This window comes from Zonotrichia albicollis, chromosome 3 (genome assembly GCF_047830755.1).
Source record: "Zonotrichia albicollis isolate bZonAlb1 chromosome 3, bZonAlb1.hap1, whole genome shotgun sequence".
Taxonomy (NCBI): Eukaryota; Metazoa; Chordata; class Aves; order Passeriformes; family Passerellidae; genus Zonotrichia; species Zonotrichia albicollis.
The window spans coordinates 63268627-63296618 of record NC_133821.1 but is presented as its reverse complement, the minus strand read 5'-3'; the positions used below and the strand labels follow the sequence as shown (position 1 = coordinate 63296618).

The window sequence follows — 27992 nt, the reverse complement described above, 5'->3', positions numbered from 1 at the left end:
GCTTTTCTCAAATGCAGAAACACTTACTCTGAAGATGAGGCTGCCAACACACTGTCTGAACTGGCCAGAATATTGGAAAAAATTGTCACCACGGTAGAACCCAGAGATTCATCAATTTCTTCATCGTTCACAATTTTTTTGAGCTTCTGCACAACGTCATTTACTTTGTCTGAGGTCAGCTGCTGCCCCTCACCAGTGAGATTCAGAAGCTGATTGGCAATATCTGCCGCATTTTCTGTGAGCATATAGAATCAAGCAAAAAGCAAAAATAATGCATTACAGTCCTGAAGTAGTTCAGAAATACAATTTTTTATCATCACTATTGAAAGCTGGGGTATTTTCTATGGTATATGCAACAAACATAGGATTTCATCATTTTGTCAAACTTATAATTTTTTTTAAAAAAGCGTATAGGATGTGCTGATTATATACTATCCTCATTGGCTGTGTCTTTCTTTTCTTTGTTTTGATTTGAGTTTGTAAATCAGAACTATTATAAAAGGGGGGACTGAATGAAAAAGAAAGAAATACAATGAATAGTATCTCTTTTTTTTTCCTCCTTATGCTATCCTTTCTTTTTCACTGGGAAAATGTTTCACTCTTGAAGTGAAACAAATGCATCCAAAGTCTCTATTACTGAAAAAGTGTTCACTCTTTTAAGCTTTCGGAAGAAAGCCTAACCCCCTTGCAAATGCTTCTCTTCTTTCAGAGGATGCTACTCTTACTTGTCAGAGGCCTGGCAAGCACAACACACAAGCAAATTTCATTACAAGAATCTTCCTGATAAGGAAAGTTTGATAGCATGTCCAATGGCAAAACATGTTAAACTGTAATTTCAATGCCACCTCGATAGAAAACTAATATAAACACTAACCTTTAACAACAACAAAACATTTAAGATTTAATGGAATTTGCAAATAACATTTTGAAAGATCATCCTTCTTTAATTTGCCAATAACATTTTGAAAGATCATCCTTTTTAGTTTCTCAACTGACTATGGGTTGTTTTTTATAATACATTTTTGTGATATATTTACTTTGGAATGTTCATTTTACATCTTACATGACATGATGTTTTTCACATAATTTGAGTGCAAGTACCCAATTGACTGAGTGAGGCAGCCAGGCTCCCTAGGACACCAAAAGAGGCTTCTCCAAGACAGCAATTCAGAACAAGAGCTTACTGCAGGTGCTCTGCATATTATACATATGACTGTATAATTCTCTTCACTAGCTTTGGCACTAAAAAAAAGGACTATAACATTGTTGTCCTTTTATTTTATTACTCTTTCATGGCCAAACTGACATAAAAGGGTATTTTAGAAACAGAGAATAAATCTGCAAATATCTGATTGTAAGTCCAGTGAAGAGAGCAGGAGCCTTTCCCCTAGCAGGCATTCAAAATATTTAAAAATTTTCCTAACTTGAATATCAAATAGAGGTAATATACCACCTTCCTTTTCTCTTGATTAAATTGCCTGAAGAGTTTGATTTAATTCAGTAATTGCTTTCTAGAGCTCCAAATGGGTGAGCTGAATTGAACTTGGGTGCACTTCTCCAGAGTTTAATTATTTACTTTGCACTGATTTTTTGAGAAATATTTTTAAAGAACTTAGCATAAGGAGAAAATATATTCTTCCAAAGACCAACACTAATACACCCACCTGTGCAATTTCTAAGATCAGGTTGACCCCAGTAGGATGTATAATTCTGCAGACCCAAATAGCTAAAGAGGGAAAATGAGAAAATTCACATGAAATAACATAAATATTTCATAATTCTTATGTAGGTTTCACTGTGGTCCACTCTTCTCAATTACCAAAATTCATAGCAACATGGCCCCTAGTGAAACACAATATATACACTTGACAGTGAAAGTATATGATTGATTACATCAATAGTATATGAAGTATATGAAGATAGTGCTGAGACAAATTCCAGTTTTTCAGTGGAAATTCTGGTTTTGTGTTTCAGGAAAGACCCAAATATTGACACAAACTATTATGCCCCTATTATGGTCTAGGCATATGCTGTTTCTGTAATTTCTCCTTGATATTGATGGCTTTGATCTAGCCCATAGCAAGGCATACTGCCTCTCATAAGAACATGCACAGGAGCCATGTGAAAGTATAAATTTATTCCACCAGTGAAAACTAGGGTAAGTAACTATTGGATGCAGGTCCAAAGGTAGGGGCTGATATAAAGATTCCTTTTATGTGTTTTTTTTTAAAGCCTTACCATAGCAAAATAGAGAATCACAGAATGTTTTTTTTTAAAGCCTTACTATAGCAAAATAGAGAATCACAGAATGGGTCAGGTTGGAAGGGATCACAGTGGGCATCTGGTCCAACTGCCCAACTCAAGCAGGGTCATTCCAGAGCACACAGCACAGGATTGTGTCCAGACTGTTCCTGAGTAACTCCAGTGAGGGATATTCCACACCTTCTCTGGATAATCTATTCTGGTCCTTGGTAATCCACACAATAAATAAGATCTTCCTCACATTCAGGTGGAACTTCCTGTGCATCATTTTCTGCTCACTGCCCCTTGTCCTATTGCTGGGCACCACTGAACAGAGCCTGGACCCATCCTCTTGGCACCCTCCCTTCAGATACTCATAGACATTGATGAGGTCCCCTCAGTCCTCTCTTCTCAAGGCTGAACAGGCCCAGCTCCCTCAGCCTTTGTCACCCTATAAAAATGGCTCCAAAATTAAACACTTTTGCCTCAGTTTTCTTTAAATACAATCATGCTATCACAGCATGGAAAGAGGAAGGATGGTAAAGGGGAAAAATTTATCCCTTTACTCAGCACATGATAAAACAACATTATTCCTCAGCTGATCACATTTATTGTAACAGCACAGGTAATCATCTACTGTGGAATGCAGATGACAAGAAGAGACTTTTAGAAGAGCTTCCTCTTCTCTCCAAACAAATCCCACCAGTGTTCCATGTTGGCAAAAGCTAGCGGAGGCACAGGAAGACACAACACAGGGCAGAACACAGGAATTTTTTTTTAAATGAGAAGTGCTGTACACAATCATTTGTGGACTACAAATGAATAATAAAGATAAACAACACTTGAACAGCAAAGGCCAGAAACCTTAATTTTTAATATTCTGAGGCTCTGACATAAAGACAACTTGATTTCTGCACTACTCACTCTACAACAAAAGTTGGTCAGTCAGAATCAGTTCTTGTACAAGATTAGGAGGCTGAGGAAGTGAGTTATTTAAGTATAATGCGGGTTGCTTTCCTGTTTGGCATTGAAACTCAAAGCTGATTCATATCCATGTTACCATACTATTTGGAAAAAGTAAGAGATCTGGTCTTCTCAGAACATGTTCCAGATGCAATGTGGGTGGATAAGACTAATATATTGCATTTAATAGTAATCTTCCTAAATACTGAAGCAATTAATTAATATTGCATCATCATAACCATGTTTTTAGGCACTCAAAGGAGATCAAAGCCATAATGTTTTGGTAATATATAAACAGAAGTGATAATATTCCCCTTTTACAAATGGGAAATGGACATACAGAGTCAGTCCTTTGTTTGCAAAAAAACCCTTACATTAGGGAAAATTTCTTAAACCTTAAAAACTCAAGTTCAAATCTTTAAGCATAAGATTATCCCCACCTTCAATTATGACTAACTACTGGCAAAATATTTGTTACACAATTTCTTTTACTCTTCCCCTAATGAGATGAGGTGTTTTGCATTAAACCAAATACACAGCTCATCTTCATAGAATTTTATTCTAATTCTTACACAAGTTAGATAGTAGTGGTGGAGTAGTAGCAAATTTGAAGCTTTGGGTACGATGATATAAAGGTCACGGCCAAGTGCAAGGTCCTGCACGCGAGTCAGGGCAATCTCAAGCACAACTGGAGACCTGGGAGGAAAAGGGATTAAAAGCAGCCCTGAAGAGAAGGATTTGGGGATGTTGGTGGAAGATGCAGACCAGAAATGCTGGATGCATCCAGCTGCATCCATCTCTGGGGCCTGCAAGATAAGAAAACTGTGGACTTGCTGGAGCAAGTCCAAAGGAGGCCCACAAAAACAATCAGAGGGCTGGAGCACCGCTCATCTAAAGAACCTGAGAGAGTTGGGGTTGTTCATCCTGGAGAAGAGAAAGCTCTGGGGAGTTTCCAGCACCTAAAGGGGGCTACGAGAGATCTGAACAGGGACTTTTTACAAGAGCATGTAGTGATAGGACAATGGCAAATGGTTTAAAACTGAAAGAGATTAGGCTTCAGTTAGATATTAGAAAGAATTTTTTTTTAGTTTTAGGGTAGTGAGGCACTGGCACAGGTTGCCCAGAGAGGTTGTGGAAGCCCCATGCTTGGAAGGGTTCCAGGCAAGGGTGGATGGGGCTCTGAGCAACTTGGTCTACTAGGAAGTATCCCTGCCCAAGGCAGGGGGATGATCTTTAGGCTCCCTTCCAACACAAACCCATTCTATGATTCTGTGACTTGAGTAATACAGTTTATTCTGTAAGAAGATTTTATTTTTATAGTCCCATTAAACACGTATTAACTGTGGGCCTCAACATGCCCTACAGAAGTGGTAGATGAGTTTTTTTCTTATCAATGAAATAGAAAATATTACTGTACCTCCCTACTCTCTCACGGTATAGAAAAAATCTTCCTGAAATACAATACTAGACAACGGCAGCCATTATATATAACTAAATAATAACTATATATAACCAGAAGGTTGCATCAGAAACAACTCATCTTCTCGGATATTTGAACACCTACCAGGTTCTTGACGCAGTCTGAACTGAGCTCCCGTGGCAAAACGTGAAGTTTGTCACAGTAGGCCTGGTATCTGGCCAAAAATAGTTTGGAGGGTTTTCTTCAGCTAAACATTTTTCTGTAAAAATGAGTATATCAGTGTTAATAATTAATTTCTTCCCCTAATCATCTTCCATTTGTTGTCCACAGCTCATCAACCAGCCTACAGCACAAAATTGTCTTAAAATGAAATGCTTGATTGTTTGCAATAGAGTGGCAATAGAGGGGTGCACAACAGGGAATCATCCATGATGCTGCTGCTCAAAGGTAAGACCTGAATGTGTCTGCTGCATCCATGCACTCCAGCAGCCTCCACCTCCTCCCTTCCAAAGGAAGGGCAATCTTTGCTAGAAGCTGAATGGGAAGAAATTAAAGCTAAAAGAAGATTGATTAAGGGCAATTGTTGTCAGAAACACAAACACCATTGAGAAGTGGGGATGAGGGACCTTGGAGGTCCAAAATGTCTCATTTTAGCTCTGGCTGTAATGCATATTTTGTTATCCTCAAACCACCAGAGGAGCTGTCAGGAACCTCCAAGCCTCTTTCAACCAGACAGCAAGACATTGACTAAAGCAATTTTAACAACTTTGTTTGCACTAAAAGTGGTATTTTGAGCATGGCTCTTTGAGATTAGTGGAACAACTAGGTTTATAGGGACAATTTAAAATCTGAAAACATCATACTGTTTGGAAATATGTGATTATTTTAACACAGAAGATGCTTATTTATGAACAAGAAAAAAAAATTTGTTGTGTAACAAAGCTGAACACTACTTACCCACTGGATCAACATCCACAGTATGAAGTTGATATCCCTCTTCCATGGTTCGATTGTTACTTATGAGCTTCTGTCGGATGTCTTCCTCTTCTAAATTGATGTTGTTGGTAGAATTATAAACCAGAAGAGCCAAAGCACTGAAACTGCAAAGAAAATTATCCAAGTGTTTCAGTCAGGAGAGCAGAGGCCAAATGTGTGGAAATAAAAATATCTGACAAACCCTGGTTTTCTGAGTATGGAACAGTGTCACCAAAACAGTGTTGCTCATTATCTGTAAATTAATATTTTTGTATATATAGGACCATGAAAAGAAAATATGGCTGGGAAATTTCATCTCCTAGTTACCTTTAAAAAGCATCTCATCAAAAGAGCTAAAAAATGTTCTCAGAAGAGTTCAGAAGATGAAACCATAGAGTTGTAAATTCTAAATGAGCCCTAATTAATTTTAAACATCTGGTTGCTAATGGCTTAGGAACTTAAGAGCTGATTCATCCCACCTCACAAAACTTGTCAGGGTGGGACAAGTCATCCTCCAAAGGATCCACCTCTGGAATACAGAGAAAGACTAGGAGATTAACAAAGAACAGATGCCTAACATTTAAATCTCTTAAGTTTTTTTTTTATGGAGTGAAAAACACCCTGACATACTTCTGAAGCTTTTAGTCATAATTAGGAAAGTCGAGTTCCTCAGATGACTAATCGAAGTTTGAGCACTAATAGCTGTTTCTGTATTGTAGCCCACTGCTACTTTCTTGGACATCAGAAGTACTTCAAAGTGCCCAAGACTCTTTCCTGTGAACAAAATAAAACAGGCCCCACCCTTGTCCAAAAACATTGCTTTTCTGGAAGGGAAATCATGAACAGCAAACCAGTTCTAGCAGGACACAGGAAATAAGCCCAGAGTGGAAGGCACAGAAATTTCCTCCTGGGACAAAAGGAAATGTTGGAGATGAGAATATGTTGTTACCCAAGAGCATTTTTTGGCTCTGGCTAGTAGGAGGTAAGCCTCTAAAGCATGGAACATTGGATGTCCATGGAAGCCAAAATATGGAAAAAAGGAAAAAGCAAACATGCTTTGGGCTGTCTTCATCTTAGCCTTGCCCTTGGATACCCATCAGCCTGAATAAAGACAGACCTTTGGAGCGTGTGAGCTGTTCCTGGCAGCCTGGGGAGCGGTGGCACTGCCAGCACACATACAGTGAGCAGGGCACACACCCATCAGGGTGCTTCCACCTGTAGCCCCCTGTGCCACAAGAAAGCAACAGTGAGCTAAAGGGGCTTGTGGACTACAGGAAGAAGAGTAACAGAAAAAAATCTGTAGGGGTGCTGAAGAGGGCCAGTAGGGTTTTCAGGTAGTCCTTTCTAGACAGACCAAGACTTCAACTAAAAAAGTCTTTCAGAAAGTCATCCCCATGATGACAGCTCAGAGCTGCACTTTCCAGATGTGTCTAATTTTCTTGACATATTCACTGCTTTACTGATTACATGTTACTGGAGAAGAAAGATAAAAATGTGACCACCTGCAGGCTTGGCTTTCTCCTTTCCCACTGGATGTATTTTAGCAGAGAAATTCCAGCTATCTCAGGCCAGGACTCTCCTTCCCTGCTCCCAGAGATACTGAGTTCCTCCTAACATTCCTTTGGTCTCTGTGGGGTGTTTAACATCTATATGGCAAATAGCCTCAGTAGGGTGGATATGCATTAGCAGGCTTTTTCTGTATACCTCAGATATGTTACAAGCACAAATTTATTACAGCATTTATTTTTAGCAGAAGTATGGAAATTGCCTACAGTACTGCCAATTCCTTCAGCCCTCCAGTACTTCAGCTCCAGAGTCTCCTGGCATTTAACCATCTTTCCTAAAAGATTCTGGCTTCAGTCATCCATTCCCTTTACTTCAGAAGAGGAAAACTTAATATACTGATGCCACTCCCTACCTCAGCACTCTGGCTGCAGAACAGACATCCTGAACAGCCACCGCTACTGCTTAGCTGCCAGTTTCAGGATTCCCAACTAACCAAACTGATATTTAGTATCCATACCTGTGAAGAAGGACAATGCCAACAAAAGAGAAGGGATAATGATAGATGAGGTAGAACTGGTTGCAGTTATATTGAAAAATTACAGAGAAAAGTATTGATTGTGAAGCACTGGCAAAAAGAATCCCTTAAACCGATCTCTTGTTTTCTGAGAAACTCCTAAAGCACAGGTCATGTATACTGTATAATAAGAGCCTACTCCATAATATGATGAAAACAATTTCCACAAACTTGTCAGAATGACTCATGCTAGCTTCCCAGACTAAATAAATACCTTTTAACTTGACAGCTGACGCAATATGAACTTCAGTGCTTCCTTCCACTTTTGTCACACTCAGATCCCAGAAAGAAAACATTATAATGGTGAAGAGCAAATTCTCATTTTGGGAAAGAGTATGCCTGCGTTCAAATAAATGGCAATGCTGCCATGCTCTGCTGGTGTCACTGGATTCGCTACATCCAACTTTAAATCTTTTATTGTGTGGCAAATAAAGGCAGATAGATTCTCACAGCAGTAATCCATTACAAATTCCACATCATCTATAGTAACCTGTACTGCCAACGTTACTGCCATCAATATAATTTAAAAAAATGGACAGTGGTGTAGGTAAACACAACAGGGATTAGTATGTTTCTCTTTTCTTTAACTGAAATGGTGACAGCTGGAGCAAGCAGGACAGCTTGGGAAGACCAGTGTCTATCCCACTTTGTCCTGGTCTGTTGAGCTAAGCTGGCTCAGAGAGAGGAATTTACGAAGCTGCATCCTCATCAGAGGCACAGGAGGAGGTGGTGGAGCCTGTGCTGCCACGGCCCGGACCACAAAGCCAGCTTTCTTCTCCGGCAGCGTGACTCAGAGCTATTCCAGGACAGTGTGCCTACACGCGGGCTGTGGTCGCGCTGCTGCGCCTTGCGAGCAGCCCGGAGGAAGGATTAACAAACCACGGAGCCCTGCAGCACAGCCTGCCCTGCACCTGGAGAGATGCAGCTGGTAATTAGCAATGCACATGTCTCCTTTCTGTTGTACTACACAGGCTGAACTAATACTGAATTACTGTTGGTGAACTGCTTCGCAAGTCACTATTAATTTCCTTCAGAGTTAGTATAACTTGATTTAAAGAATATAAACAACTATTTTTAAAGAACTGAAATACTTGCGGAATCTTAATTTCCACTAAAAGTCCTGGGAATTTCAGAGCTGACTACCCTGGCATATTTTAAATAGTTTTCAAATGTCAACATTAAATTCTTTACTAATCTCATGGTTTTGTTTTCTCTGAAGATAAGTGGTGATGGATAGCTATAACTGAAGACTGGCCACACAGGTAGGCTTGCAGAGTCACTTGTGAGGTTTTATTTCATATTTGCAGGGTTTTTTAGATAGAGAAAGGAAATTTTGAATTTGACTTCATGTTTTTAGAAGGTCAATTTATTATTTTATGATACTATATTATATTAAAGAATATTATAATAAACTATACTAAATACAGAAAGGATATTTACAGAAGGTTAAAAGACAATAATGAAAACTCATTACTCTTTCTAGAGTTTTGACACAGCTTGACTGTGATTGGTTACTAAGTTAAAACAATTCACATGAAACTAATGAAACAACCACCTGTTGGATAAACAATGTCCAAATACATTTTAAAGCAACAAAACACAGGCAAAGCAATGAAACAATTATTGTTTTCTTTTTTATCTGAGCCTTCTCAGCTTCCCAGGAGAGAAATCCCGAGCAAAGGGATTTTTCCAGAAAATATGACAGTAACAGTTTTAACTGCTTCACGTTAACTGGACAGACAAAAAAGAGCTGACTGTTCCATAAGTCACTCAGTGAAGATGCAATACAAAGAGCAGATGAAATGTTAGAAAACTCGCAGAGTAAGACAGAAATTAGTTTGAAAGCAGAGGAAAACTAAAAGAATTCCACAGAAGCGTCTGAGTTGCGAATAATCTTTTACTTGAGGTGATTTTGACTGCAACATATTAAAGTTTTCAAAACAGAGAGCAAAAAGATATGACTTAACAGACACATTCAAAGAAATGTCAAGGATGAAGAGTTTCCTTTCCCTGGCGAAGGTGATGTTATAGTTAGAATATAAAATCTGAGACTTCACGACACAAAACTAAAAATTGCAGCTACTTTTTGGACTACTAGAAATAAAAGCATCCTAAGCCTTCCTTTTAAGTTAATGACCCTTGTAGCAGAAGAATTTTTGCAAGCACCATGGTCACGCCTCATGCGTTGGCTTGTGTCTCTGGGTCTTGCTCCTCCTTGCAGATCTGGTGTGGGAATACAATCAACTACAGCCTTTCAACAGAAAGCACTTTTAATATGTGATAATTTGGTATGAAGGCTATTCATTACTAGAGAGTGTTGCAAAGTCAAACCAGAAAGGACTGGAATCCCTCACATGGAACAGCTGGTCTTTGCTGAAATGGGTTTTTGGCTACACTTGCACTATGTTCTGGAACAATGAAGAAAACCCCCATTCCCTATTCCCCAATACATTGCTTTTCTAAAAATGGCATCTAACAATGTCAGATCTTCACTAAATCTAGTTAAAGTCAGTGGAAAGACAAAATAAGTCATTGGAAGCTGGAAAAGGGCAGGAAGCTTCAGCAGGAGACTAAGAAGGGATCATCCTTCAGTCACTCAAAAGGAAATCCCAAATTCTTGAATCTGTGATGAAGGCTTTCTTCACAGGTCATGGACAAAAGATGCCAACGGGGCACTGTAGAGAAACTTGAGGATTTTCACTTGCTCTTTTTTGATTGGTTTTTGAGACAGAAATATTACATATAATGCACATGTTATGCAGCATTTTGAAATATTTCTCAGCCCGAGTTAAGGCTGTCCCTTACTACCTTCAGTAAAACTGAAATTGAAGTTGTGTGGAATAGAGGAGGGCCAGGTCCAAATCCTTCGCAAAACCTCACCAGTAGAAACCCAGAAAACTTTTGAAATAGGAACAGACATCACAGATTTATTCATTTATAACAAGAATAGCAAAGTTATTTAATAAAAAATAAACTGAAGTAATCGACAAAGAATGTAAAAAGCCCAATACCTTACTTAGGACTAGAAACCCAAAAGTTATGCAGTTCTAATGTTGCTACCTCTTGTCTAAAACTATTACACAATCTAATTAACATTTTATCCAAGTGCATTACACTTTCCATTAAGCAAAACAAGACCCAAGACACACAGCATGCAGGAGCCTGAATATGCCTCACTAACACTGGTGGCAAAACTCCACAGACTTCAAAAGCGCAAGACTGGGCATGGGTAGCTCTGATTAACTGCTTTCCTCTCTATTTTTATTTCCAAGACAAGGGATTTCTGTTTAGATTTAGTAGTTTTTACGCAGATGGCTACTACTGTGGTTTTTAATTTGGATGAGATGTTTAACAGTGCTAACATTAATAACGTTTCCCATAGAAGGAGCAGCCCAACACTGGAAATAGGCCAAAATTATGACAATCAAGCAGTGATATTGGAACAAGCATAAACTTACTGTATGTTAAGTGGAGAAAAATTCATAAATTATTTAGGGCCTGAATTCTCAAAACTGCTTGCAAAATAAGAGAAGAAAGGGGAAGCAAGGGAGCTGAACTCTTTAATAAAGACCATTTCCCCTACTGTGAGGCAGCCCTATGTAGTCATCTGATAAAACCTAGGATCAGTACGACTTTTCTGAGAAAGGCAGCAGCAGCAGCAGTCACAGGAAGTTTTGACAAAGCTGCAGAGTCATAAAAGGCAAAGAATTAATGAAAGAAACAAACACATTTATAGTTTATCTACAAAATTGGTTCACATGCATAAAATCCACAAATTGGCTTAATTTTCAAAGGTTTGTGCAAAAATAATGGGGACAAAGAAACAGCTATATCCATAGCTCTTGCTGAACTCCTGTCTATTTGGAACAGCTGCCCTTTCATTAAGAGGCAAAAACTGTACAACCAGGGGAAAACATGAACATTGACATAAAGTCAAATATAGCTTTTATAAGACTCTGTCTATTAAAATAGTTAATAATCTACCAAAGTATTAGCTTGGTACATACTGCTGTCATCCAGAGATGTCACAGTATTAGAGGTGCTGATAATAATATGCACTTTTGGACTTGGCACTCTGTCTCTCATCACTGGGTACATAAACGCCTAGCAAGCATGGTGTACTTTGGATTTCTGCAGCTCATACAACACAGCAATGAAAGAGCAACAATCCACTTCAATAATTTTGTTTTGCTCTTCTCCAGAATGCAGTAGTTTAAAATATTTTTTTGGAAAACACCTATTTTTAATGTGACAAAAAAAGCCAGCTTCCTACCTCCCACTTCCAGCTACTATTTCTTCTCTGAATCATTCTCTCTAATGATTTTTCCTCTTTCGTATGCAAGAACACTAGGTGGGGAGAGTGACAGCTGTCCCAGCTTTATGGATCTCAGCTCTCTCAGCTTTATGGATCCTCCTTGATGAGGAAGCAGTGTGGTAAATACGTGTGGAGCAAAGCAAAATGCATAGAACAGGCTTGGGGTTGTTGTTTTGTTGGTTTTGGGGTTTTTTTTTAACTACTGTATAAAATACTAATCCAAAAAGAATGCAAAAATATGTGATCTGAATTACAAGAATACGAATTCATGTAAAGAGAGGAAAAACCTTCTCAAAGAACAATTTTAAGAATTATTATACTGCTTTGGAAAAAGAAGGCTATGATCTTGTAGAAAATTCAGAAAAGAGAAATAAGGCTTAGTGAGTTAAGAGTTAAAACTAAAATATTCACTTCTGTAAAAGATAAAGTTAAGGCCATAATATTTCTATGGTAAGTCTTAAATTTTAACTGTGGAGTGAATTTCTGTTTAGTTGAACATGAAGGTAAATAGAACAAGAAGTACTTAAAAACTAAGGGAAATAGTAGAATGTCTAAGACTGCAACAGACTTATCCTTGACTATCCAAAATGAAGAAATAAGAAAATACTTGGGCAACTTTCCACAGAAACAATTTATAGAAACATTAAATTAATAATAACTGCATAAAATCACACTGTGAGTGAGTTACATTCAAGAATTCAGCCACAACATTTCAGTGAATCCCCTAGGCAGACAGCAATTCTAATTACTTCCACCAGGTATTTAGAATTTCTACCCTCTATATTGTTAATCTTCTATACTCTCTAGTGTTACCCTAGCATCTTGTAGGATTTCCTAAGAATCCTCTCCAGGAAACATCCAAGGAAAGTCTAACAAAGAATCTTGATAACAATTATCTGGAATCAGTAGCAAAAAAGGTTTGCTTTATGGATCTTCAAAAATTCAACAGATTTCTTCCCCACAAAATTCAGAAACAGATGTGTGAGCCTCAGAGAAGCAAGGAACTGGGAACTAAACCCAGGAACACTGAAGACTACTGGGAAGCGAATCCTTTTTTGTTTCAGAAGGGAGGGATGTACAATCATAGATATATACACAGAAAACCTAAAGATGCTTCAACCAATTTTCTTCAAATGTTTCTTCTGTAAGAGGTAAATGATGCATGAAAATGTATTCAAGACATGAAAGCTATATGAAAAAAGGCAGAAAATCATGTGTGTATATATTTCTATATATGTGTACGTACATACACAGTGTGTAAAAAGCGTAATTTTTGTTAGTCATGTATCAAGTACCTCACTTAAATTTTTAACTATCCTTGCTTTATCCCATCTGCATTTCTAGGTTGAGCAGGATCCTGACTTGTCCTTTTGCTTTGTTTGATTTTGTTTTATTTTCTTTTCTTAAGAACACATTCACAGCATGACACTCCTGATTATTTGGAGAACATTAAAATTTGGTTTGACATGACCAGCATTTATACTAAATTATTCAAAATGATGAAAAAATGCCATTTGACCTTGACACAAAGTGCACTAGAGCCCATGAGAAGACTAGTTTCTCATAAGACGAGGCCTTCCTTGGAAAATAACCTATTATGAATATGTAACTTCAGTGCCTCTAAAATTACATATAATGAACAAAAGAAATAGAGATGGGGTTACTTCCCCATAAGAGTAATACATTATGAGAAGTAATTTAGTGGCATATCCACTGTATGTCAAAAAGGGAGGCAAAGGAAAGGAAAGGGAAAGGGAAATTACTAAAATAGTTTCTGCCTCTTCAACTGTTTTTTGAGTAGACTAGGGAGAATAAAAAACCAGAGGTCAGGATGGTGGGAAGGTGAGACAAGAAGAAATCAGGTGTACAGCTCAGCTGCTAGACTCATAAAAAGATATAGAAATAAGGATGGGGAAAGCTTTACATTCCTCAGCAATCTTGGACTGTTGGTAAGACCCAAGGTGTGGTCTCCACTTGAAAGGCCTTGCTGGCATAACCATATAATTTAGAAGTGTGAAAAAAAATCCTACCCACATCACTACACCCTACTGTAAATGTAGGTCAAGCAGCAAAATAGCCCATTCAGAGACTGGGCTTACAGTGTACCAGTTAAAAGGTTTTGCCAATAAAAGCTGTCTTTCTGCTGTGGCTATGTGGGAAGGAGATACTACCTTTCTACAGATCTTTTCATGTCTAGGCAAACTCTTGAAAACTGGAAGCACCACTAACTACTTCCTGATGGTAAATTGGGAATATTGGTCTGATATTAAAATGATATTATCATGGCAGTTCTCAAGAGTCAGCAGTTAAAATTCTTAACAGGATTTTTGCCTACACTTCAAACACATACATCCCATACCCACTTATTGCGCCGTCCTCAGTAGACTAATTATACTTTGGTTTCCTCTCCTTAATTTGGTCCTAAGATTCCCTCCCTCTCCAGACATCCCTCAGAAATCAGCCTGCTGCTTTCAAAGAAGCCCATAGAGGCCAGATTTTCAGGGGGCTGACCCATCTAACTTTCTCTGGCTGCCTTTGAGGTCGTTCCAACTCCAGCGCCTCCAAGCCCAGCAGTAGTCAGGAAATGAGAGCATATGGTAAATAGTTTAACTCACACTCGTTTAGCTTTCAATTCTAGCATGATTTTTCAGTGTTTTCCATCTAGTAAGATGTCTATTAACTCAAGAGTGTCTGGTTCAAGAGAACAAATGCAGAGAGAGTGGACAAATACCAATGTACCAAAGCTTGTTGCTAAGGAAAGCTGGGTGTGTTGTACAACTTAAATATCCTGAATCTATTCAGTTTTGCAACAGATGAAACCTGAGTTCTGAACAAATTATCTGTTAGGGTTTAAAGTGTGATAGGTTTAAACCAAAACAAACATGATAACCACTATTAGGTTTTTAAGAACATTCAGAACACTGAGATTGTCAGCAGTCATGTATTTAGAGACCTGCAGCGTCTGCCAAATAATAGGCAACAAATCCAATAATAGACAATAAAGCCTGTTGTAAAGCCACTTGCCTCTATTGAGAAAATGTCTTTCAAAATATTACCTTTTAATACTTCTTTTTTGTCTTGCTCCCTCTCTTATGGAGGCAGGGTGGATGCTATAAAAGAAACAGACATTAATTAGGGTGGATTAATCCCCCAAAGGAATACAACATGAATATCTTTCTCTTTAATTTACCTGATATTGACCACATACACAGTGTAATTCCAGTTCTGGAAAGTACGGTTCAGCTGAAAAACAGGAAGACATTGATCACATGAATGGCGAGATGTTAATGGGGCTCTTTGTTGCTTAAAGCTGTGTTAGAATTTCACCCTTCAGCCACTTGAGAAATCCCCTTCAGTTTTGCAAAGCAAAGAAAACACTCACTTTTCAGTGAGGTGACTGTTGTACAACTGGTAGTGAGAGATGTGGCTTTTTTGTGGACAGAAGGAAATCTGTATGAGGTCACGACAGAGTGAACAGGTGAGTGCACAGGATCCTGACTTTTTCTTTTCTCCCTCTCTTCCACATCTTAAATCCTCAGATACACTTTGAATAGACTTACTGAAAAAGCTATTGGCTAAATTTTCACCTGAAAGCCTTCAAACTTACAAAGATCTTCTTTGCAGACCTTTGTACTCTTTATTCTGAGTGTTCAACAGCTGCTCAGTGTTCCTCCAAGAGACACCTTTGCATACTCTTGCACCTTTCTAGTTTCTTTGGCTCAGGCATCTATGTACTTTGCCTGGGTACTGCTGCGAAGGGAACAGCCTTGGAAGGTGTGCATGACTGCAATCCTGTTCTGTAGATTTTATATATATATATATATATATAAAAAATATTCGAGTTTATGGGTTCCTTAGCTTCTGATAACTGAAATCTCCAGGTTTTTTAAATGAAAATAAAAAAAGAATAGTTGTTATATTTCGTGATGTTGTATATTCACATAAGTAGCTGGTATAAAGGTTTCACAAATTGTGTGAGTGGGACTATGTGAACTGCCAAAAAGGACAGAGAATATCCAGACACGAAGAACTTCTAGAGGCAACAACATCAAAAATTCCTCACCCAGAGACAAGCTTATATTTGCTAAAAGGGGCTGAAGAACCAGGGACTACTAGAAACCTCAGCAGCTGACCTATGGCAGAAAACCTTTTGAAGTAGCACTCATTAGGATAAATTGGAAAAGTTTATTGCTTCACACAAATCAACACTGCCAGGTGTTTCTACGATTTCTGCCATAATATAGCTTCAAAACCATATTAGCACTTGGGGAGAAAGTTTTTGTCCTGTACAGTGATGTTTGGACCCAGACATGTACCTCTTTTTGTGGACAATTCTGATTTCTCCATACTTTCCAAAATCTCACTTACTACCTACATTTCTTAGGAAGCTAGCTAGTATAGTGCAGACATTTAAAATTTAATCCATAATGCTGAAGAGCCCAAGCTAGACCTGAATTTATTACTGCATAAATAAATAAAAGAAAGATATTTGGAGAACACATGTGAAGCATTTTCTTAGTAGTCTCATTTTTTTTTTATTTTCCAATCGATAACAGTGATGGGACATTCATATAGGTAATCACATAGGAAAGAAAACTTAACTTACCCATTCTGCAATGACATCATGTACTTTTGACACCGAGTTGGAGTTGGAACTAGAGACAACTATTGATATCCTGTAGAATAGCCCACCTGTCCATTAAAAACAGCATCATAATGTTAGAAACTGAGCAAATTTAGCTTTTTGATAATGAGATTTTAGCTTCACGATTAATATAAAAATTGTGCTGAACCCCAGATACAAGGCCACCTCACACTCTCATTGGCATTTAATCTCTGAAATGAATTATCCCTGCAGGTCTGGGCCCATTCTCACTAATTCTGTTGATTTTGACAAGAATTCCCTCCCCCTCCATATTTTCAGAGGCACTTGAAATGTGACATGGAAACTCACAGACAACATACACCTAAATAGTATTTTGCATATGCCCCTAACGTGGTGTGTAAAATCAAGTTCATGACAGTGTCAGGAATTTTAAAAACTATTATATTTAATGAAGTCTGTAAACACAGATAAATTCTTCTCCTAGATATATTGTTATAATATTGTTGTATGTTCCAGAATTGAACCACTGCAGATTAGAGTTTAAATATTGTGAGAGCAAATAAAGCTCATCAATTAAATGTAGTAAGGTAACTGAGGACAGAATTAGGTGTGAGAACGGGATATAGAGCTCTTGTTTCCAAAGTACAGGCTTGCTCTGAGCCTGGCAATGGCCAGACAGTAGAAGAACCCATATTAGTTTGACAAAACTGGCAGCTGAACAAACCATCTTTCAGTCATAAAATGTGTAACACTTGGCTTGGTGCAATTTTATATTAAGAAAACTGTTTTGAAATGGCACAGTGTAAATATAAATTCTCTTTAAGCTCATGAGTGGGTAGGCAGCATTACAAGATTTCACATCTAATAAATAACATCAATTCATTTCATAGTTATGCTCTGTGTTAAAAGTCTGTACTTTCCACAAGCCTATTTTTTTCATTAAGCTACCAAATATTCTGTCAGCTCTAGCTGGGTGAAAGTTCCCAGGATGTGGGGGAGGTTTAAGAACTTCTGGATCAATTCACTTGCACTTATGTGAATTTGTGGCATTGCTTGGTTTTGGGCTGTTACCAAGGCTGTGGGTCTTGATCACAGACACATGCATTTATATAATCTTATGTAAATCTTACAGAGACACTACATAGGACAGAGCAGGACAGGAAATAATTATACAGAAATCTCTTTCTGTCTCAGATTGGAAAGGAACTGCTCTATCTTTTGGAAATGAAATAAAAGACCTTTTATTCTAAGTAGAGCAAATGTCATAATTTTACAACTTCATAGATAATTACTGTACAAGATCTTGAAGTAAAAGCACCTGGAAAAAATTTGACATGAGTATTTTCCAAGTTAGGTGTGCATGCATTGGTTACTATTCATGAAATGGTTGGAGAATTGTTCTTTCTTTGCAATATGGAATTAATTATATTAATAGTAAGATTGGTAAAAAAATTCCTTTATGATAAAACAGTAAAGAAGATGGTTTACTAGACACTTTCTTTGGTATGCTATGATTAAAGTTTTGATATGAGCAGAATGAACTTTGTTTTGATTTACTTCTTTAACTCTCCTGAGGAGACACACAAATTTGGTGCATAGTTTAATCTGAAAATGTGCTTTAGTTTATTATTACTGCAATGGTGTAAAAAAAAGGATTAAATATGATATCTTTGGAAGTATAAATTTGGACTTTGGGCAAATTGAAAACACTTGCAATGCCTTGATGTCCTTTGTATGTATATATCTCTGTATAAACACACATTCAATTTTAAATCTATAATGCACCTTTTATATGTGCCATACAGATACACACATACAGAAAGTGTGCATTAGATACTCTTGTTAAAACGCATATGTAATTATATATCTAATTATAACCTTACTTAGATAATTATGTATAGTGACAAAATCACTTTAATATAGGAATATGCAAAGTATTTTAAAAATCATACACAGTAACTACAAACTAGGCAATAGATTCAAGATCTCCACCAGATGGTGACCCAAAGCACTTTTTAATGAGGCATAAAAAAAAACCAAACAAGAACTAATCTGCATTTTAAAATACTCTTAGGAGACTGTAAAGTAGATAGTAAAAACTAAGACTTTATTCCTCTTCAAGTTAAACAGTTGAAATCCCTCCCCAAAATGTTGAATAAAAAAAAAAACAATTGGTGAAAAGTAGCAAAAGAAAATTTGAAAAAAAAAGAAAAAATAGCCTGGAAAACAATGCTCCTACACCCACCACCAACTACAAAAATATAATGATCTATCAAATGTATTTTAAAGAATTCTAATAGGAAAATTATTCAAACATTTAGTTTTTAAAAATCTTCTATTTTTGAAAGTGAAATCCTCAAAAATATGTCAGTAAAAACCATTCATATACTCCCAAAAAACAAATTGTCATTAAATCATATAAAATACATAGAAACCACTATATTATCCTCACAGTCTCATGAGAGCTGTCTTAAAGAAGTACATAAATATGAGAAATCACATATTAATGACATTTACTACCACTAAGATGTTAAAAATTCCCTTCTACCGTAATTATATTATTATTCCAAAACATCTTCATATGCTAAATGGTCCTACATCTAAAGGATAAAAGACAGCTACTTCTACATTCAGTCTACAAACTGAATATCTAATAGATAAGATGATCTGGGAGTTTTTCTACATCTAACTTAGCAGCTTGACATACTGTAGTGGAACTCAGGTCGACAGAGGCAGCCCAGCTCAGTGAAGAAGTTGCACAAACAAGGCAAAAGGACTGCAGCAGAGCTAGTAAGTTGTTTCAGTGGTGGGTAAGAGGTGCTGCTTTGGCTTGTCCCAGATGGCAAATTGGCCAAGGAATAAACATGGGCTGAAACTGATGACTCATGGTACGTCACAGAAGACAGTGATGTTTGGATCTGCACGAGAGAGTGATGGCTGGCTGCTGCAGCTCTCGTCAGAGTGCCTGTCAAGATGGTCTCTTTGTGATGAATAAAAACTGTGCTATAGGAAGACGGCAAGGGTATCACATCATTCATTATTGCAGTTCTTGATGACTCCAGAACAGAAGAGAGATTTGCAAGTTGTCCATAATCAGCATTTTCAGAATCCAAGGCATTCGCAGTAATGACAGATATTTCTTCTCTGTTCCTGCTAAAGGGTCTGTACACCTCCCCCTCTGAATTCCATTCAGAAAGCTTCAGTATGTTTGTTGATGTCAGAATGGGAAAATCCCTCATGTTTTTAGCATTGTCAATGATTTCTTGTTCTACTGCCCAGAGAGAGTATCTTGGACTGTCCGCTTGATTTTCAATGGAGTTTTGTCCTAAAACAGTTAGATAATTTCTTGGTGTTTCTGCTGTTGGCAAGTTTAACTCTTCTACATCCCACTGAGGGAGCAAGCTTGGAGAAATTGTGCCAAGATGATTCTGAAAACTTTGTGGGAGTGGAGGTGTGGAATAGGTGTTAGGAGTTACACTGTCTCTGAACTTGGACTCTGAATGAAGAAACTGCCTTAATTCCAAAGACACTGGAAAAAAGTCAGAACTCATTGAACTGATGCTTTTAAAAAAAATACCTGCATCTTTTTGAACTTTACTTCTTGGTTTATCTATGCTATTTGTCATAGCATCATTCTCCAGAAGACTTTGAGACTGCTGTGTTTTGTGCGTTCTTGTACTGCTTGTTGAACTCGTAACTCTCCAAGCAACCTGAGTCCCAGATGTACTGATCAAGAAAGGAGCTTGGCTATCCATTGAACCAGAAGGCTGAGTTCCTGAATGTGGTGGCAAGACAGAAACAGGCTGATGCCTATTGTTTAGGAAAGTCATGTCAGTTTGATCACTTACTATGTCAGTTTGAATTTGCATGTGCACACTATCTGCAGAGTTTTCAAGCACCTGATCAAAAGGGCTTACCTGTGCCCATACAGAGGATTGAATGGAAGGTGCTTCCAGAGAAGGAAAAAGAAAATAAAAATAAAATTCACTGTTAGAAGTCACAGTTAGGTTTGCAAAGCTCATTGTTGACTGCAATTGTGATATTGACCGGCCATTACTTTCTGAAATTCTCTTTGAAATGCCTGGAATAAATGAACTAAACATTTGTGTTTCCAATGCTGATACATGACTGGAAAAATTAATTTCTTCAGCTCGGTGATCTAAAAATTTAATGGCAGATGTTTGTTCAGAGATATTGTCAGAGTTAGCATATAAATTAATGGACAGCAGTCTCTCTGTTGGGGAAGGAAGCAGTTTATTAAATGAGAGCCAGAAATTTTCTGATGGCTCCTCAGAAAACAATTGAGATGATTCTTTCAAATGGTGGGAAACAGTCCAGAAACTTGCTCTTAAAGAGGGGGATAATCCAAGTTGGATTTGGATTGGAAAATCCAAGTACTCTGATTCCCAGGAGTCAGCAACTGGATTAATGTTCTCTGGCTCTAATATGGAAAAAACTGATTCTTCATTTTCATTACTACCATGAAGTGCATCCAAATTGTTCTCCAGTGCTCCATTTCTGAGGGTCTCACTTGGATTTTGAAAGTATAATGAATGCTGTAAATAATGAGACCAGTAATTACTACTCGATATAAATATGCTGTCACTTTTCAAATATGTGTCAGTCAACAGCTGTTGATAAACAGGCAGGCTTGTTGCAACATGCTTAAATACTGAGCTTGTCCAGCCTGGTTCTACTAGAAATGATGAAAATGTTAATAATTCTCTACTGTGTCCTTGGACTGAATTTGTCAGTTGGCTGTCATGCATAAATTTTGTGTATGATTTTTTCATGTTCTGAAAAAAACTTGTTGGTTTGCCCTGTAGAATCTCCACAGAGGTTAAATTTGTAATGCTTCCTGAGTGATAGTCTTTAATGTGCACAGATTTTCTAAACTGAAATTCACTGTTTGTTGATAGAGTAGAAAACATTTTCCTGTCAGCACTTCCTTCTATCATTTCCAGGTAAAAATTTTCAGGTGCCAAGTCTAGCAAATCTAACCTACTTTTTTGGAATGGTGGCTTCTCATCTGTAGGTGGTACAGACAAGCTAGAAAGAAAATGTCTGTCTTCTTGAATATCAGAGGTGATTTGATGAAGAAATACAGGCTCGTTCCACCAGTTCAAAGGCTCCAAGACATTGCTTGTATGCCTGAAATTGTTTGTGTCGCTGCTGGAGGATGAAATCCACAGAGTTTCTTTTTTGTGTTCATAAGCAGTGCTGCTGCTGCTGCTAACAGGAGAGTGGAACGATGGCTCAGAGTCAGAGAGATGGAGCCTACTTGCCAAAGTCCTTGCTAGCTCTGCGCTGGGATTTCTGCTCTGAAGAAGAGGAAATGCTGCATTCACAGGCAGCTCTGTAGCTGCATTGGCTGCACCAGAAGTACCACGCAATGGACTTCTAGAATAATTCAAAATATTTTTGTTTGGCAACTGATTCATTACAGTATAATCTAGGTTGTTGCTTTCTGTATAAGCAGACAAGGTTTCGTTGCTGTTCTCCTCAGAAGAAGCTGGTGTGGACAAAGCTGGAAGGAACAAGCTGTGTGGGCTTTTTCTCTCTGGGTTATCATCTGCTGAATTTTTACTGAAATGCTGGGGCCTTTGCTTCACTGGCCAAATAATTGGGGTTGAGATAATTCCTATTGTTTTGATCCCTTCTATCTTAGATTCTTGCTGCCTCTGTGGTCGTGAATGGGAAAATTCAGGTGAATTTCTCTTCATTCTGAAGATAACTGTAGCAGGAAGTCTGAATTCCTGCAGGTCTGTGTGTAGCAAGCCACATAGTTAATGGATTAAAAAAAATATAGGTAACTTAACTCTCTGTTCTTGGTCTAAAAATCAACTTACCAAGAGTGGAAAATGATGCTTGTTAGCTGACTGAAAATTTAATTTGCATAAGTTCACCATAAGTGAACTTGGCTTATTTTCCCAGTCTTCCTACTTTTTCTCTGGATTTTCAAAGCTAGACAAAGGACTTAATTGTCAACTTTTTATTCATACTATTAATAAGATTGAGTTCATTCTGTCATTAAAAAAAGCAGAATTAACTGCTCATGGTGAACACTTGTGAGTGGCTCCACAAAAAAGAAGTAAACACTACTTGGAAGAAATTTTCAGTATTTTCTTCTTACTTCTACAGCTTATTAAAACCAAACAGTCTGGATTCAGATAAATTCTTTCACATTATGCACTGTACTGCCTGATTGCCAGTGTACAATAAATATCTGCCAAGAGAAAAAATACTTCAAGAGGTTTAAGTCCGGCAGTAACAACTGATGGATTGGGGAAAAAAAAACACCCAACCAAAAAAAAAAAGCAACCCAAAAACCAAACCACAAACCCCACCCAGATTCAAATTTATTTCTGTGGAGTGCACTGAAAAAAATAAATCTTAAAAAAATATACATTTAAGCCTGTGATGAAAATTGGCAAAATCTATCTCTGTGTTTAACAACCAGCTTTAAGAAACTAATAAATATTTTAGCAGCACTTCACAAAATGATGCTCAGTCTTTAGGAGACAGTGATATCACAGAATTTGAGAAAGCCTCAAAAGAAATCCTGGCTTTATTCCTGTGCTAATAATAGGTTCATTTACTACCTTATTTTTTCCCTTAATCTTTCTAAATGAAAAGTAAATGATATCTGATACTGTCAACATTTTCCCTAGTAAAGTCCGATCCAGCTCTTCTTTAAGTCAGTGGAAAGATTTCTGTTGACTCAGTGGAAGTGGCTTTGCTCCATAGGAATGGTTCCACTTGGCTCCTGCGCCTGAGGAACGGCGAGGAACTAGTGAGGAGCAGACAATCCGAGCCTACTCCCACCCTGGCTGCACAGGCAGGAGCTGCACAATGTCTGACAATCTGCAGCCTTGAAAGCCTTCCACAGCACAGTTCTTTTCCAACCCTTTCCAAACATCCCTCTCCCTTCCCTTGTTCTTTGCATCCTTAAATGCAATGGGTGACACAAAGTTAGTCCCTTTCACAGAAGAGCCACGTAAACACGAAACAAATAAACACTGAGTTTGGTTCTGTTCTCATTTACACCATTCTGACATGGTCCAGAGATTTAATCCTGAGTTATTCCGTGAAAATGAGATCAGAACTGAGATGTGACCCTTGACATTATGATGGTAGGAAAAACACACCTAAAAATACAACAAATTTGCTTTAGACACAGTACAAGGAAAAATGTAACACAGGATTTCTTACCATTGTTTGGCTTATCGTTTCTATTAGTATCGGGCATGTTAGTGGTGACAGTGGGTGGTGTAGGAGTAGTAGCATTTACAGTAGCTGGTAATAAAGATGAGAAAGAGGTGAACTTGAATGAAATATGAATGTTAATAAGGTAAGACAAAATGGGAACAATGCATGACAATGTAAAATGAAACCATCTACACACAATGCCATAAATGTTAAAAAAACACATTATTTTTTTCTGTACAAAGTGATGAATAGATAAGAACTGAGGCCCCAGTCCTGCAATCCTCACTTGCACTCACTTCAGTGGGAACTTTGCCAGTGTAAATTTTGCAGGATCAGTCCTGCACTCCTTTCATAAACTCAAAATCCTCTCATGAGAGCCTTGGTTGTGTGAAGACCAGAAAATTGGGAAGTTCTAAGATGCGTTCACTTAGAATGCTGCTTGTGAAAAGAATCTTTGTCCTTCCTCAAAGACTGAATATGACAAACAAATGAAAAACTAAAACATTCATGTAAGGATTCAATTAACTCCAGTGAACTCAAAACAATGAAGAGAATTGAGATCAGGCTTGGAACAGGTGAAGTAAAATACCTATTTTGAAAGCTTTATGTAGAATCTCAGCTCCACTCTTCCCACTGACACCAACAGGAGTCACTCCACAAAATCCTGGAGAACCAGCTAAACACTTTTCAAAATTAGAAGGAAGAGCCAAACCTGCAAATTTCCCTCACTCAGATGGACTCAGAGGGTATATGTGCTAGAAGAATTCAAAGATCATGCCACTAAATTTTCAAATAATGGTTTGGAAAATAATTTAGTTTTGTTCAGTAACTGACAGGGAATGCTAATCCATTCACTGATAGATTTTTTTCCTGAAAACCCTTATTTAAATCTGAAGGTTGGTATGGTAAAATCTCCCAGTGTTATATGTCTTTGGAAGATTTTGGAAGAATCAACCTAGGAAGTTTAAGCTGTTATATTTTGGACAAGAAATCACATTTTTTTTATGTTTTGCTAGGTTGATTTATCTAGTCTTTTGAGTCCAAAAGTCACAAACTTGTCACAGCTTAGGGACCAGGTTCATGTTCAGGTTTTAAAAAAAAATTAGGGAAAGAGAAGGAAAAGCTGGACATTGGAACAAACAGATTCTAACTGGGAAAGTGAGCATATGAAGTGAAACCTTGAAATATAAAGAAAAGCTCTTCCATGAAACTTCAGAGCTACATTGTCTGAGGAATTATTTACAAAGTTTCTTACAGATTGTGTCTTACAGCCAGTGCTGCTAAAGGAAGCATCTAATGAACAAAAATGTTTACTAAGCATAATGGAGAAATCTGTTCTTTCATCAGACATAGCTGACATAACCTGGCATCCACAAACTATTTTAATGTTGTTATTGCACAAGACTCAACCAACAAAGGAATCCAAACTGGCCTCTCAGTTTAGACAAAGTCTGTGGTATTGACAGAAAACAGACAGACATACTTTTATAATTTTCATTATTATGACAATCATTATGATGATGCTGAATGGGATAAATCTGATCTGGCATCTTATTCCAAAGTGACAAACTGAACACAAGGGACACTTTACCAAATACTTTTTAGAGAAGGAAAGAGTATTACCTTCATGAAAATACTCATAATCTTTATTGAAGTCTTTGTTGATGGTCTAGGAAGTTACGAAGGCAAGTTTGAAAGGCAGCATCTTTTATCAGAGGCAATATCTACCAGACAAGTTAATAAAGCTGGGACAAAGGATGAGGTTTTTAGAAAAGCAGGCTTGTTCAGCAGAAAATGTGTCCATTTCTGTAGCCATATTCACTGATGTCATGAAGGATATTTTCTCCCTTCCATACCATACTATTTAATGGAGGAAAACACTCAGAGATCTTCCAAAAGAATGGACAAAGATATTTATACAGCGATACCCTTTACATATAAAAAGACTAATACTGAATAATTGTGGATGCCTCATTTACCCAAACTATTTTAGTTGCAGTATTTAGATTGTACTCTGCTTTGTGAATATGATGCCTGAAAATTACTGTTTAAAATCTGATTATGGACGTTAATGGCATTTCACTTTCCCCAAGGAGACAAGTACAATATGCTCCAAGAACCTGAACCTCAGGAAAATCTGGGAAAAGTACACTGAAAACTGACATCGATGTCTTACTGGCTTTCCAAGTAGATTGCATTTCCCCCTTTTATTTTTAAGCCAAATCTGATTTACTTTAAAATATTGATTTTGAAAGAGTTCTAAGACTTCTTGTTCTCCTCTTATATTTTATTTTCTCCTGTCTCTTTCTTAGACCATATCTGGAAAGAGGTTAGAAAGCTAGATATTTTTGGTGCAGTTGCTGCTGTAATTAAAGTTTAACATAGCATGCCAACACATTGTAAGGCTGGGGTTCATGAAGGCATCATGGAAATGGGTTAATGTTCTATGGAAATTCAGCATCTGAGCTGAACAGAACCATCCTTGCATGCCCATTGATTCATGTGACATGGAAATCTGTAGGATTCACCTATTCCTTGCATTCAACTGAGCTGACCTTAAAAACACGTAGTGAATTTTCATATGTGGTCATTTTTACATTATTAATCCATCACTAAGTGATGTAGCATGTGCTTCTTTCTTTAAAAGTTGCTGAATTTTGCAGTCTGATGGCAATTATTTTATACTTGCTAATCTCAAAGTATCTAGCCTCAAAAAAAAAGTCTTATTGAAAAAAAGCCCTGAATAAAAGTTACTTTCTTTATTTACCTCTTGGTTTGTTTTGGTTTTTTTTTTTTTTTACAGATTTACCTACTACTTATAGTGGTTAATATTTTACTGTGAAAATGTGCAAGAGGAAAAGAGGTGGAGAAAGAAATGAAAGCAGTCAGTTAATTTAGCTTTGAAATAATTGAGACTATTTGGAAAATGTATTATCAAGGGAGTGATCACATTTTTTCCACATATTATACGAACAGGACACCCACATACTTGATGAGACTAAAGAATTCCTTTCCTTTTTTTATTGCCACTCACCCTCTTATAAACAATAATAAAAAAGAAATGGAATAAACCCCGAGGCAAATAAAGATTTCCCAAAGATGAAACTGTGAAAAGGATCTGGGTTTCTTACCTTGGCAAAGGCTTCCTAGGTTTGCACAACTGGTTGGTTCAATTGAAGAAGAGGGAATTAGATATGAGCCTTTAAAAGGAGAAATCAAATCATTTAGAAAGGGTTAGTTACTGGGCCTAAAACACGTTATATCACACAGCGACACATTCCTCTTCCTAATTTCTCTAAGTTGCAAAACTGACACTGCAATTTGCCTATAAAACTTACAAGTTTTCAGTATCTGTTGCAGCTCAGGAATCCTTGAAAACCCTTCTGACTTGCAAGTCACTCACGTATCCTCCCGCAGTTTTCTCAGCTTTCACTGAATAACATCACATTAAAGGAATTCAGCTTGTGTGTGCTCTGTGAAATGGTTTTAAGCAAAGGGGTCAGTATGGCCACGGGATTTATGTGATTTTCATAACAACGTGTGCCTTGGAGGAGTGACCACGCTCTGCTGCTGCAGCACAGGCTACCCAGCACACACTCGTGAGTAATCTGCCTGGGACAGACACCAGCCAGATAAAAGGTGATTAAACTTGCTCCTCTGCCCTGGGCAAGGGTGTGATTAATATGCTGGTATGCATGACTTATAAACAGATAATGTTATAAGTCTGTACCTCTACAGAATTATTCATGACGACAAGCATTATTACACTTTGATGATCTGGAGACAAAGCCAAGGCACCCATGAATGGCTACAGAAAAAGAACTGGTGCAACTGCATTAATTACACTTCACATATCTCAGAGGTTCAGCTGCAGACACAGCTGCCTTTGCACACTGTGTTAAACACAATGGGACCATAGAGCTCTGGCAAAATGTGAACTCGCTAGGAGTTTTGCCCTTTTGGCTTTTGCTTTACCACTTCAGAATCATATTGAGTCAATGAGGTTCTCTCATGAAACTCACTCTCCTTCCACAAAATTATATAGCCACCACCCATCAGCTTGTAAAGATAGCTAAGAAAATATTTCCTATGATGCAAGAACAAATGAAGCATGGAGCTTTGACACAGAAATTGTATCATGACACAGATACCACTACGTGTGTTGCCAACAAATATAGGGTGT

General features: G+C 37.6%; 1 protein-coding gene across 8 annotated transcripts in view; it reads right to left on the bottom strand.

The window, feature by feature from the left end:
- ADGRG6 (adhesion G protein-coupled receptor G6) overlaps positions 1 to 27992 on the bottom strand; it is a 110636-nt gene that overhangs the window by 30818 nt on the left and 51826 nt on the right. For 7 of the 8 annotated variants that reach the window (XM_005490256.4, XM_074537650.1, XM_026795396.2 and 4 more), the window contains exons 5-13: positions 26941 to 27009; positions 23813 to 23896; positions 16601 to 16686; positions 15185 to 15237; positions 15051 to 15104; positions 5582 to 5724; positions 4769 to 4883; positions 1665 to 1726; positions 28 to 235 (exon numbers count right to left, since the gene is read on the bottom strand). In XM_005490256.4, coding sequence (XP_005490313.1) covers positions 28 to 235; positions 1665 to 1726; positions 4769 to 4883; positions 5582 to 5724; positions 15051 to 15104; positions 15185 to 15237; positions 16601 to 16686; positions 23813 to 23896; positions 26941 to 27009 — 874 coding nt within the window. The remainder of the gene's footprint in view (positions 1 to 27; positions 236 to 1664; positions 1727 to 4768; positions 4884 to 5581; positions 5725 to 15050; positions 15105 to 15184; positions 15238 to 16600; positions 16687 to 23812; positions 23897 to 26940; positions 27010 to 27992) is intronic. The other variant, XM_014269320.3, reaches the window with a different exon arrangement.